General features: G+C 37.7%; 2 protein-coding genes across 9 annotated transcripts in view; both read right to left on the reverse strand.

Moving 5' to 3' along the window:
• Window positions 1-233: 233 nt before the first annotated feature.
• hdr (hematopoietic death receptor) lies at window positions 234-9014 on the reverse strand. Of its 8 annotated transcripts, none has more exons than XM_079814073.1 (10): window positions 8828-9014; window positions 7631-7787; window positions 7406-7534; window positions 7133-7244; window positions 6570-6673; window positions 6221-6298; window positions 6082-6122; window positions 5694-5975; window positions 1032-1068; window positions 234-912 (listed from the first exon to the last, which is right to left on the reverse strand). In XM_079814073.1, exons 1-10 carry the CDS (start codon window positions 8846-8848, stop codon window positions 620-622), a joined length of 1254 nt encoding a protein of 417 aa, XP_079670199.1. In that variant the 5' UTR covers window positions 8849-9014; the 3' UTR covers window positions 234-619. The 8 variants fall into 8 exon arrangements, with proteins under 8 accessions (XP_079670199.1, XP_079670203.1, XP_079670202.1 ...); XM_079814077.1 differs by having other exon boundaries at window positions 5877-5975; window positions 8828-9003; XM_079814076.1 differs by having other exon boundaries at window positions 5877-5975; window positions 6209-6298; window positions 8828-9003.
• A 1400-nt stretch (window positions 9015-10414) lies between these two features.
• The window catches only part of unc5db (unc-5 netrin receptor Db), a 220983-nt gene continuing 217030 nt past the window's right edge, over window positions 10415-14367 (reverse strand). Inside the window, exons 16-17 of the mRNA XM_079814916.1 lie at window positions 13372-13550; window positions 10415-12584 (exon numbers count right to left, since the gene is read on the reverse strand). Of these exons, the coding sequence (XP_079671042.1) occupies window positions 12401-12584; window positions 13372-13550 (363 nt within the window). The 3' untranslated portion in view covers window positions 10415-12400. The remainder of the gene's footprint in view (window positions 12585-13371; window positions 13551-14367) is intronic.

Consider the following 14367-nt stretch of genomic DNA (forward strand, 5'->3'; position numbering starts at 1 on the left):
TCTACTCTGTGTCATACACTTTATTCACCATTTGTAAAGCCTAAAGATGAATTTGGAGGTTGAAATCCATATTTTCGAGGAGTTAAGGTGACCTCTGGTGGCGAGCAAGCTGAAATACAGTTTTTGTTTTCTAGTCCTTCAAGTAACAGAAGTATGCGGGCACTATATTCAGAACCATAACATTATTTAAAACGTATTGTAAAGCCACAATCATTAAGGGAAAAACTAAATGTACAAACAAGTTGCTTTTATTAGTTCACAAAATAATTCACATGACATGTTAACATATTATTTAAGATCATAATGCACAACATTTTGTCTACAAAATGGGAAAGAATGCAACCACAATAATAATACTGCACATTTCATAATATTAGAAGTCTTAAATATAATCTTTTTTTTCTCCAAATATAATTAGTTTGTAAACAGCGGCATAGCATTTGTCTTTTCTAAACATTTGCACTTCATTGGCCAACATAATAAATATTATGTCAGTGAAACACTTTCCATTTTGAAATGGTTGGGAAATAATACTACATAAGGTAAGCCATGCACAAAATAAAAATGAAAAGCATACCTAGACTTCAATAAGAGGGTGACAATATTTAGTTGTTTCCAGTCACTCATCTTCATATTTATAGTAACCATCACTAATTGCCTTTGTAACAATATTTTCTGCTGACATCCTTTGGTCTAAATAGATTAATGCTTCAATAAGACTGTTGAAATCTGCCTTCAGTCCCTCCTTTTCCATCCATATTTTTAACAGTTCATAAACTCGGTCTTCTGGAAAAAGAGACTCTGTACTTTTGATTGAATTATCACTCAGTCCAATGAACCTGAAGAATCTGTTATGATAGTGGACATCCATTTCCTCAAAGAAATCAAACGTTTTCTTCAGCGATTCCTCTCCTGAAAAGGTGAGATCAAGTAAAAACACTGGAGCATAACCCATTTTTATATACAAATGCTAAGAGTGCAGTGCAAATTAAAGGTATAATCTATGCAAGGAAAAAAAGGTATGACCCTACCGTTCAAAGGAACAAGTGTTCTTGATGACTCTCGTTCCTAAAAGAGATGGAAGAATTTAATTTCATGGTAAAGTGACTCATTGCCAGATACATACTGGGGGTACAGTGTATCCGGAAAGTATTCACAGCGCTTCACTTTTTCCACATTTTCTGTGTTACAGCCACAGTTGTTACAGCCTTATTCCAAAATGGATTCAATTCATTATTTTCCTCAAAATTCTACAAACAATACCCCATAATGACAAGATGAAAGAAGTTTGTTTTGCAAATATATATATAATATATATAATATCACATGTAGTACATAAGTATTCACAGCCTGCATTCACAGTATTGATCATCCTTGATGTTTCTACAACTTGGAGTCCACCTGTGGTAAATTCAGTTGATTGGACATGATTTGGAAAGGCACACACTTGTCTATATAAGGCCCCACAGTTAAAGGGATAGTTCACCCAAAAATGAAAATGTCATGTTTTTCTTCTTACTCCAGGGCATCCAAGATATAGGTGACTTTGTTTCTTCAGTAAAACACAAATGAACATTTTCAAACACTGCAGTCTGTCAGTCATATAATGCATGTGAATGGTAAAACATGAGAGTATCAGAACTATGAGACTAAAAAAACCATGCACATACAAATCCATTTTAAACCCTGTGGCTCGTGACGACACATTGATGTCTTAAAACACGAAATGATAGGTTTGTGTGAGAAACCGAACAGTATTTATATCATTTTTTTACCTCTAAAACACCACTATGTCCAGCAGCCTTCAATGTGCAATCACTTCTGGTAAGTGAGGTCAAACTACGATCTGCCCTAGTTTATGCAATCGCTGGAAGTGAGCCATTTAATATGGATTTGTCTGTGCATGTTTTTTTTTACTCTCATAGATTTTGTGACCATTCACATGCATTATACGACTGACAGACTGCAACGATTGGAGTTAAAAATCTTCATTTGTGTTCTACTGAAGAAACAAAAGTCATCTATATATCTTGGATGCCCTGGGGTAAGCAGATAAACATCACATTTTCATTTCATTACTCTTTAACAGTGCATGTCAGAGCACAAACCAAGCCATGAAGTCCAAGGAATTGTCTGTAGACCTCAGAGACAGGGTTTAATTGAGGCACAGATCTGGGGAAGGGAACAGAAAAAGTTCTGCAGCATTGAAGGTCCCAATGAGCACAGTGGCTTCCATCCACAATCCTTGCTCCCTGTGTCTCCCCAACCATTTCCTCCACCATAATCTTTTTTATTTTTCTCCCTTTTGCTGCAAATCAGCGCACAGACAATTTGGAAGTTTCTGCCCAGCAGTCTATATTTTTAATAACAATTCCAGTCTGACGCACGTGTGATCTCGCGTTTCCTTCTCACTTCTCGCGTGTGCTTTGTTGTGAAACGTAATTTGCGGACGGGACAGAGCTGTCGGCGATTATTCCTCTTGTACAGTCATGCAGTGTGAAACCTCCTGTCGCCGATCCATCGTGCAGTGTGAACACAGCAGTGACTGAATGCTGGCCCAGATAGTCATGCAGTGTGAAAAGAGCAGTGATCCGACGAGTTTGAAAATCATGCAGTTTGAACTAGACATTAGTCAGGAAGGTGACCGAGAATCTGATGGTCACTCTGAAAGAGCTCCAGCGTTTCTCTGAGGAGTGAGGAGAACCTTCCAGAAGAACAACCAGCACTCCACCAATCAGGCCTGTATGGTAGAGTGGCCAGACTGAAGCCACTCCTCAGTAAAAGGCACATGACAGCCTGCCTGGAGATTGCCAAAAGGCACCTGAAGGACTCTCAGAACACGAGAAACTAAATTCTCTGGTCTGATGAAACAAAGATTGAACACTTTGGCCTGAATGGCAAACGTCATGTCTGGAGGAAACCAGGCACCGCTCATCACCTTGCCAATACCATCCCTACAACAGAAGCATGCTGGTGGCAGCATCATGCTATGGGGATGTTTTTCAGTTGAAGAAAATCTCTCAGAGTCGAAGTTCCAGGTCTCAGAAGATTTTAACTTTATTGTAGAAACAAAGTGAGATGCCAGCTGATCATCTGCTCATCTCATTTGCAACTCACACTTTTATACAGTTTAACCAATGATCTTATTTGCAGGTGCTCTTCTCTCTCTCTCTCTTCTTGGAGTCTTCCAAGTACTCCCCAAAATTTTCGCCACAGTCAATCCATTAATTTGTTCAAATTCTCCCCAATACTTTCACCACAGTCACAGGCTATCTTATTCTCTTTGTAATGGTGGCCGACTGCCAATTTGCTATCAGTGGAGATGGCAACTGCAAGCAACTTCAGATAGAATCTAAGAATTTTCTCTGTCATGAAGGTCATGAGGCCTCAAAACACTTCTAAGCTAATTTATTCTACAATTGTTTTCTATAGGATAGATAAAATACTTCATCACAGTTCATCTTCTGACAGGACAACGACCCGAAGCACACAGCCAAGATAAAGGAGTGGCTATGGGACAACACTGTGAATGTCCCTGAGTGGCCCAGCAAGAACCCAGACTTGAACCTGATTGAAAATCTCTGGAAAGATCTGAAAATGGTGGTGCACTGACGCTCCCCATCCAACCTGATGGAGCTTGAGAGGTCCTGCAAAGAAGAATGGGAGAAACTGCCCAAAAATAGGTGTGCTAAGCTTGTAGCATCATACTCAAAAAGACTTGAGGCTGTAATTGGTGCCAAAGGTGCTTCAACAATGTATTGAGCAAAAGCTGTGAATACTTTTTTTTAAATAAATTTGCCAAGATTTCAAATAAACTTCTTTCATGTTGCCATTATGGGGTATTGTTTGTAGAATTTTTAGGAAAATTATGAATTTAATCCATTTTGGAATAAGGCTGTAGCATAACAAAATGTGGAAAAAGGGAAAGCGCTGTGAATACTTTCCGGATGCACTGTATGTTAAACCTTAAAGGGATAGTTCACCCAAAAATGAAAATTACCCCATGATGTACTCACCCTCAACCCATCCTAGGTGAATATGACTTTCTTATTTCAGACAAATACAATCAGTGTTATATAAAAAAATGTCTTCCATGCTTTTTAATGCCAGTGAAAGGGGGTCCTCATTTTGAAGCCCAAAAAAGCGAATCCATCCATCATAAAAGCACTCCACATGGCTCCGGGGGTTAATAAAGGCCTTCTGAAGCGGACCGATGCGTTTGTGTCAGAAAAATATCCATATTTAAAATGTTATAAACTAAAATAACTAGCCTCCGACAGACGGCTGTACACAACGTTTTACGGCGAAAGAGTAACCACTGACCGCATGACGTATTGACGAATGCGGAAGCCCAGAGGAGAGCAAAACAAAACACTAGTCACGAATTAGAAGTCTAAAACGAGAATTTTTAAAAGAGAAATGTCTGAGTTTGAGTTTGTTGCCCAGCCCTATTTGTTAGAACCGCAAGAGGCATCAAAGCTTATGCTACTCCTACGTCATACATCTTGGTTTAAGTCGACTTGCGTAGTCTGTCTGCCGGAAGCTGGTTATTTTAGTTTATAAAGTTTTAAATATGTATATTTTTTCTTAAAAACATTTTTCTACCCATTGCTTTGCTTCAAAAGTAACCCCTGGATTTTTACTTATGATGGATGCACTTCAAAATCAGGGCCATTCACTACCATTATAAAGCTTGGAAGAGCAAGATTGTCATATACACCTAGGATGGCTTGGGGGTGGGTAAATCATGGGCTAATTTTCATTGTTTGGTGAACTATCCCTTTAAAAGTAACGTTAAAAAGTTTAAAACGCATGTAATGATGATTTTGAACAAGACGACAACCAAAGCTTGACAAAGCAAAAATTATTTATATGAGGCTTATTACAGATGCTTAGAAAATGTAGTTTTAGTCAAATCAAACTTGTCTCACACACGTCTGGTTGACTATCTTTGTGGGGACTCTACATAGACGTAATGGTTTTTATACTGTACAATCTGTATATTCTATCCCCTTACACAAAACTTTATGCATTTTTACATTTTCAAAAAACTAAATTCTGTATAATTCTGTAATCCTGTTTCCTCATGGGGACCTCAATCTAGGTCAGTGTGAGTGAGTCAGTGTGCATTCAGGTTGAAGTCCCCACCAGGGCTAGAAAAATACGCACACACAGACACAGACAGATGTTTATGGGGACATTCCATAGACAAAGCTAATGATTTTTATATGGAACAAACTGTATATTCTATCCCCGAACCCTAAACCTACCCAAATAGATCCCTTAAAATACAGTCTGGGTTTCCAGATCAAGATCAACCTCATTATTTAACACCAACAATTTCAATTGGTAACACCAATTTCGCAAACCAGCACACCGATTGCTTAGGGGTCACAGTAGACGTCAGGTCCAGAAATGCTGAACAAAGGCAAAAGCCATCACCAATATCTAAATGAGTTTGTCTCCTTAACACAAAAGGTGCGAAAATATTGCAAAACACAAACTCTCCATCTAGACTGATTTTAAAAAATATTACAAAACATGGAAATGTCATAGCTTGCTTTCAGGGTAAAGACTATGCAGACACCAACAGCATTTAGGCTTAGGAAACATTAAAAAGCAGAGAATGAAACATTTCAGAAGGTTACTATGGTAGAAGTGGTGTTAATACAAAAGAAAGCGACAACTCTCACCAAAGTGCAAGGCTGCCAGACAACTGCAGAGCTTGGAGGCTGGTTAGTGTGGAGGGGCTGGAGGTCAATAGGCACAGCGGACATGGTCAGGCTAATTTGTGAAGAGTTGGCGGTGTTAGGGAGGCTGTCCCCTAGTCCCCTGTCTTTCTCCATATCTGATAAAGAAGGTACGTGGGTACCCACCACATAGTTCTGCTCAAGAAATGGCTGGAGCTGAGAGGAGTCATCGATCTTGGCGTTCTGGGCATTTTGCCTTTCCTCTATCACCTCCTCACTGTCACCCTGGAGGGGCAAGAAAGAGGTCATCTGGTCGAGTTTCTGTAGTAAAAGCTGATAAATGTATTGGCTGATAAATCAAATGCATCGGACACATGTCTTGTTGACCTACCATACAGATCTTAACCATTTCCCTTGGACTTCTTGATGTTACTGGAATAGAAAAAGAGTTTGTACGGTAAGCAAAAAAGAAACAATTAAGAAATATTGAAAGAACTGAGGAAGGATGTGTGCCCTGCCTGCTCTTTTACTTGGTTTTGTCTTTGTCCAGTAGACGAAACTCAAAATGCCTGCCAGCATTGCAATTACTGGCACAATGATGAAAGTCACTGTAGGACAAATGGGATGTAATCGCTATGAGAACCACTATGGAAACAACGTCTTTACACACAACACAAGACAATGTTGGACAGAATATCCCAGTTAACAATGATATTTTCCTTGACTTTAAATGTGAACGTGTAAATACTACATGTGATCAGCTGTAATCATGTACAGTATGTATACAGCTGAAAGGATTGTGCTACAGAGTGAGAAAGGTTTTTGTACTACCCGAGATGGAGCTTCCCGAAGAGCTTCCCGAAGAGCTTCCCGAAGAGCTTCCCGAAGAGCTTCCCGAAGAGCTTCCCGAAGAGCTTCTCTTTTCACAAACTGTGTTGGAAATGTCTGTACAGCCTTTTACAGTCTCCTCATCCTCTTTGCATCTGGGTTCAACAAATTAAATGATCTTGAGTCCACCCAAAAATGTCATCAGTTACTCACCCTCATGTTGTTCCAAAATTGTAAGACTTCTATTCATCTTTGAAACACAAATGAAGATAATTTTAATGGAAACCATTGAAAGTCTATTCCACCAAAACTTTGACGCTTCATAAAGACAGAAATCCTTGTGAATTGAGCCGAATTTAAACCAAGGGAAGGGATACAATTCGCTTTAAATAATAAACAGATTTAATTTAGGCTTATATTCACATATAAACATTGACGAATGCACACTAATTGAGCACATCAAATATAGTAAACGGAAGCTCAAGTGCTTGCTTGTTGTTCTTGCACAGTTTCATTATTGGATGTGCTATCCGCTCATGTTAATCAGTTTCATTAACATGAGATTTCTTTGTCCAAAATCTAAGTTTTGATACAATTTTACATTAAGAACATACCTACTGCATTTCTTGCACACCTCACATGCCTGGTCAGGTAAGCAAAATGACCCCTGTTTGCACTTGCACTGTGTGTTCTGGGTACTTGTGCATTTCTCCGTGGTTTCCTGATCTACAGAAGGAAAGAAGGTGCACAAACAGCTGGCAATTTACAATTAAATATATCGTGTGAACAGAAAATTGATTGGGGTTGCTTGACCTGAAATGTGGATAAATCTGAAAGACTTGGCAGTATGGGACAATATTAATATTTTTTGGAAATAACAGAATTACCTATACGGCACTTGTTGCATGAGAAACACTTCTGCAGTCCATTGCCATGCTCCGTGTATGTGTCAAACTCGCATGGTTCACACTCTCCTTTTTCTGAAGCAGTAAGGCAGGCCTTTTTTGCATAGGTTCCTGCAAAAAACGAGGCGGTGGAATGTGAAAGCACATACAAGACATTGTCTAACAAAAATAAAAGGATAAAAATAAAAAAATAAAATTCTCATGCACCAGCAGGGCAGTTCAGGCAGCAGATGTTATCATGTCCATACTCCAGGCCCTCTCTGCAGGAAACATCCCGGCTTGATCTGTTCTTGATGGACCATTGAGCCCAGGACAGATCCAAGTGACTTTCAGCAGCATGTATGATGTTTAGCAAGAACAAAACCTACACACAAAAGATGATATTCTTCAATAAAGACTTTCTGGTAAATAATTATGGATAGCCTGGGATCAAGCGGTGTTGTATCTTATACTGACACCTATTGGTGTAAATCTTAGCACCACTTTAATTTTGTGTCTCAGGACTGAGTTTGTTAATATTTGTTAGAAACTTAAGTCTAGGTTCCTATGGGTCTCACGTAATGCATACACAGACATATATATTTGGGATGGCAATGACTAGCCTGACAAATTCCATATATATATATATATATATATCCCAAATCTTGATTCAGAGATTACCTCCATGATTTCTAATTATTTATAAGTTTCTAATTATAATGTATAAAATTGTTATATTAGTTTATATAAGGTTTATATTAGCTTAATATATAAATACAGTTATAAATTAATATAAGTTTGGACAATTATATGTATAATGTAATACGTAATACACACACACACAAATATATATATATATATATATATATATATATATATATATATATATATATATATATATATATATATATATATATGTGTGTGTGTGTGTGTGTATGTATGTATGTATATATATATATATATATATATACCGTATACACACACACACACACACACACACACACACACACACACATATATTAAAAGTTGTTATATTAGTTTATATAAAGTTTATATTAGCTTAATATATAAATACAGTTATAAATTAAAGTATTGTGGATCATTACATGTACAATGTATAATCAACGTAATACTATAGGCCTACATATTTTTTATCATGTCATTATCATCCCGAATGTTGATTCAGAGATTACCTCCGTGGTTTCTAATTATGTATAAGTTTATAATTATTATATATATTGACTTTTTTTTTTTTTATCGACAAAGATCTGTTGTGCCAGGTGGTTTATCGCCGCAGGCAGGTCCAAGCATGTCTCAATTTAACGCGTCATGAATCAAACTAAACTTTCAAAGTTTCTCTATAACGACATTCTCGGAAATATACTGTATCCAAAAACACATTAAATAAATGTTGAATTCACTTACCACGAAAATAATGTATCTCATAGTAGTCAAATGATCATTGTGTCACTTTCTCCGTATAAACTGAAAGAAGATTACGTCCCAACGCTCTACTGATAGCGCATCTTAAAGTATTTAGCTGTTGAAAACTTCCGGTCTTATATTATGGAACTGAGCGCTTCTTCAAACCTGAACACGCTGGATGCAAAGTGACGAATCCTACTACGGCCGAGGCTTACCTTATGAATATTAATTAGGTTTCTGATGACGGTGCCCTTACACGTTTCTGAGCGCCAGTCACGTGGTCTAATTATTTTCATGACTTCGCTATAGTGGGATTCATACATTCTCCTACAAACTTCACGTCGTGTTGAATAACTACTTTATATATTTCAATATTTTAAAATATCTGTCTATATTTTCTTTTTACTTCTTGGGAGAACCATGTAAACTTTAGTTAAATAACCCAGTGAGTGAATCTCCAACAACCACATATCTATATTCTATCTAGGACATCTGCACGCACGCACACAACTGTAACCATTATTATCAATTTCCGAAATGCAAGGCCATCTCTGTCAGCTTGGCGCTATCTAGTAGACAGTTGACTGTGACAGTGTGATACTATAACTGTTGAGCGGCACACAGGAAACTGGCGGATACACTAGTAGGGAGGAAGGTGGGATTTCTGTTTGTTTATTCATTTACCAAGCCTAAGGGGAATTTCATACTGCCTCTTCAGAATGTAGACAAAGGTCACTCCTTTCACTCACTAAAACACAGTGACTCAACCACGTGATCCATTCATTAGCTATATTAGATTACGCTGTAATTTTCAACAAAGTTTAAATTGTATTAGTGATTAGTTTTTCAGATAAACTATACTTGAATGGACTGTTGTAAGGCATCACTGTGGCTCATTGAAAGCATATTTCCTTTAAACAAATCGAGTCACTAGCTGACATTGTTTTGTTGCTTCCTGAAAACTGATTTAGTTGCCTTTCTTCAGTCAGAGATGCCAGACAACCAATTGTCAACTTTACTATAATGCAATTGGCTATAACTATATACACACTGCTATTGTATCATCTTTGAATTGGGGTTTTATTAAGATGAATTGTTTATTCAGATGTCTGAACATGCTCTAATAATTGACCCAACATTACTAAGGACAAACAAACCTCTTGGTTACCACCATGGGTATGAGGGCTGAATCTTTAGTCACTTATGTGTCCTTTGATAAGGCACTGAAAGAGGAGGGGTTGTTTGAGATAAGACTACAAACTGTGGACTTTGCATCAGCCATTTATGAAACTAAATTACTGCATGTCTGAGACGTTAAAGTATTGCTGAAATTAACGTTTTCATCATTTAGATGTCTATTGAACTATTTGGGCTGATTTACTGTAGGCCTACGTCTTAAACACAGAAGTGCATGTGTTAATCACCTTGTTTTTGTAGCGATTCATTTGATTTAATTTTTAAGAACTCCATTCCACATGTTCTGAAAAGGAACAAGAAAAACACATTGCAGATGCTGTTAGCCTGCCTCCCTGACACTACAAGAAAATGATCAGCACATGGAAAGAGAATAAAGACATGGGACATGTTTGCTAGAGTTGCAGCTCTCTTCGGCTGTACATTTATTTCCAAAAGACTGCATATACATCAGCAAAACATCCAAAATGTTCATAATCATAGATACAATATACCACAAAGCTGGCCTGGCGTTACCAAACAAGTATATTTAGCACTAGAAAAGCTCTTGACCCTTGCATATCAGTGTAATATAGTGTTTTTTTTTTTACTGATATTTTACAGTATATTTGCATGATTCAGAACCATCTTAACCTGTACAACATTCACCATTTACAGAAGTTATACAAGGCACAAGAATCATAATTTGAAGCAAAGGCCTAAATAGAACATGAACTTGGGACGGATTATTATCAACTTTACCAATTGAAGGCTTTACTAGTTTATCAAATACCACTATAAATGCAGTCTACAATGATAGGGCAAATTCAGAAGTTTGGTTTGATAGCCATTTAACTAATCAACTCTTTTTTCTTTCTTTTTTTACTAGAATTGTTTCAGTATTTGAAGCTTAACCATAATTTGGACATAAATATGAACTTTAATAAAGTTTAATGAGCACCAAAATAAACATAATATAATGCAAAAAAAAGAATTCCATTTATTTTATATAGTTATGTGGACAACTCGTGGTTTAGCAGCATCTAAATAACAGCAAACCAGTCAAACAGGCTTCTGATCTCAGTGCTGCACAATCGGATTTGCTTCATAAAAATTATATTAAAACTACAATTAAAACATAAAAAGAAGAATATCCAGTGTAAGCGACAAAGCGTAACTTTTTAACCAGTAGTGAGCATTGTAGTGTCTAAAACTGAAAACCAACTAAAATGAGCTCTTGGAGGTATTTCTGTCCGAGAGAGAAGGTTAATGAAGTAGATGACTTGGAAAAGGAGGACATAACATTTTTCCTGCAATTCTGACAGCATTTTCCCACATAGCTCCTTTCTTTTTATCACACCTTAATTATAACTCTCTCAGCTCACCGGCTCGTGTTCCCCCATTGTGTTTCTCACTGCACGGTGGAATTTGGTCAGAGGAGATAAGAGAGGCTCATTTTACAGAGGTCTTATGGAGCTCTTCCTTTTTAGCTGCATTTAAAAAGAAAGCTATAAATGTTAACAAAAGGTATGTGCTGCCATTTGCATGGCTTAAGTAAACGCTTCTTCAGGCCAATAGTAGTCTCAGGCCTGACGCTCTCTATAAAAGGCATGATACCGCACCTGATGACTCACACATGCTCACAGGAACAGAGTAATGCATTTAAGCGAATGGGGTGGGGTCCTGCTTTGAGGTCTTCGGAGGGGACAACGTAATTGATTTTTACCCCCTAACCTGCATAAATTAAATTCTTTTCAATTGCGCAGTACTCTGCCATAGCTGAAAACAGGTTCGAATCTTTGAATCACCATATATTATTCATAATTATTCCTCAACTGATCTCATTAAGACGGCAAAATGACAATAAAACAACAATAGAAATAAAAAGAACACAGTGAGCCACGATCACAATGTGTGATGAGCAAAAAAAAAAGGCAGTTTGCAGGAGTGCATTTCCTTCTCTTCCCTTCTCTAAACATCATATGGTGCAAACAAAGCACACTCAGTAGTAACATGCAGAAGGGATATAAATACTGCGGAACTCTGGAACACTGCTGGAAAAACAGGACGAAATTAAGGAAATGCTCAAGAAAAATCCCAGCCTGGCCACCAATCAAATCCCTCACAACAATTAAAAAGAAAATCAAAAACACCAAGGAAAGGCTAAGGTGGAATTTCGTGTGTATGTGATGGCTTGGCACTTTGATGCTTGCTTCGAGAAAAGCATTTTGAAGCTGTTGAATCTGTGCCGAATTCATGCCAACTTTGCACATGTACAGATGTATCGGTCGTCTCCTGTCCGAGACTTCTCTCAGGCTGGATACCTTAGCTGGGTCCACTTGGACTCTCAATTCTGACGAATTGCACCTGCTGGAATACATGTAGTCCTCCAATAGTCCCTTAAAACGAAAAGTCTGTTTCTTTCTCATCTGGACTCTGAGGCAGACTTTTACAGTGGATCTTTCCAATCTCCTCCAAAGCACTTGCAAGTGAGTCAAGATCTCCACTGTCCTGATGCCTGGCCTCCCAGAGACTGAGAATGACAGCAGAGGGACTCTTCTGCTTGGTAAAGTAGGACAGGTTCCTGTGCAGGAAGAGAACGGAGGTTTCACAATCGAAGAAAATGTAAATACATTTTATGTGTCAACCTTCTGGGACAATATCTGAAGTAAATGCATAACGTGTGCACGGTTACATTTAAAAGTACCAGTAGATGGCACTGTTGTAACATAATTCCAAACTCAAATGGTCACGTAGCACAGCACAGGTTCAAGAAAAGGTAACAAAATGTTTACTTTGGACAAAAATAAAAATCTGAATTGCCATTTATTTATTTTAAATGGCACAACTTACAGAGCTGTAATACCAGTTCATATCTTCATAACCGTGCTCTCATAAACTATGCATCAAAGTATTAGTACTAGGAAGAATGAAAAACGTCTTCAATTGCTATCAGTTCTCTTTTTCTTTGCATGATTTCCTTTTGTAGAGTTACTTGGTTGCATGTCTTGTTACAAGAACTGACAAATAAAACGTAGGAAATAAAAGGAAGTTCAAGGGTTTCAGCTCATAGATCTTTTACACAGAAATAAATACCAGCATAAACTATCAACATGTCATATAATTGCCTTATAGATAAAGGCAAGGTGGCTCTCATATCTCTCCAATCTCTATTGGTTTTTTAACTTCTAACCTTTGCAGAAACTGAATTCAATAAAGATGAAAAGCCTAAAGAGAATGAGTTCTGAGTGAAATGATTGAGTAGAGGGCAGTCTCAGCTTATTATTCAAGGGCATTGTTAACAAAGTGAGCACTGCCGCAATAAGTTTCAATCAGTCCTGTTGCCTTGGCTACATCTCTCCGGCGCTCACCTTTGAATGTGGAGTTTCTGAGCTAAGAGCTGCCAGTCCTTGCCCTTGGCGTTGGCAGTATCGAAAGTGGTGCATATCCGCTGACGAATGGACAGGGGGATTTTGAAGGCTTTGGCCCCTGTATGTGACGTCACCGTGCAATCTGCCTGCATAAAAAATGGGACCGTCTCTTTCTCACTCTGAAAAAAAGAAAAAAAGCATATTTTTAGCATGCATTTTTATTCATCTACAAAGGGGCTTGAAAAACCCCTGCCACACTAGAAAGGACCCACATTTAGTAAAAGATTAATTATTTATTTATTATTATTAACTAATTGTTGTCATTTCAAACCTGTACAACATTATTTCTAAAGATGTATCCTTTTTTTCAATGCAACAACTGTAAATATTGGCGGTTAAGCTCTAAAAAGGACCAAAAAAAAGCAATCCAGATGACCGTTGCGCTATATTCCAAGTCTTCTGAAGTTATATCTTCTGAGTGAGTGAATTTAAACAGAAATTTAAGTCATTATTCACATGAATCTTTACCTCTGCTGTGACTCTAAAATCAAATATAGGACCTACATGAGATTCCAAAATTGAGTTTTTTCAGCAATGCCATAAAAGTACTATTTTGGGTTCCCCAAAAAAACCTTTCAGAGAACAGTTCCTCACTCTTTCCCCGCTATCGACGGAAATTTCGTCATTTGTGATGAAACGCTTCCCACCATTGACAGAATTTTCTGTCTTTCTGTGTTTTCACTGTTATATGGTAGGGGGCGCTATGACACATCTTGTGAACGAGTACAGAATCTCCTGCTCAAAACACACACTAAGAAGATTTAGAAACAAGCGGCATTATGGCTGCGCCCGAAACTTGGAAAACGCTGCCTTCAAAAGACACATTTCAAGGTAGGAAGGCATCAAGGCACGTCCAAATCTAATGTTAGCTTCACTTCCTCTCTCCTAAAATACCTTCATCTGATCGAATTTTGAAGGCAGCATAAATGTATCCTT

Source organism: Gobio gobio (genome assembly GCF_949357685.1).
Source record: "Gobio gobio genome assembly, chromosome: 4".
Classification (NCBI taxonomy): Eukaryota; Metazoa; Chordata; class Actinopteri; order Cypriniformes; family Gobionidae; genus Gobio; species Gobio gobio.

What these genes read in the sequence shown, in the direction of transcription:
- hdr (XM_079814070.1), bottom strand. Translation starts at nt 8,848, where the DNA reads ATGAGATACATTATTTTCGTG. An exon ending in TGAGATACATTATTTTCGTG is followed by an intron (nt 7,788 to 8,827) that starts GTAAGTGAATTC and finishes TTTTGTGTGTAG; the next exon opens with GTTTTGTTCTTGCTAAACAT. An exon ending in ATGCAACAAGTGCCGTATAG is followed by an intron (nt 7,245 to 7,405) that starts GTAATTCTGTTA and finishes TTCCTTCTGTAG; the next exon opens with ATCAGGAAACCACGGAGAAA.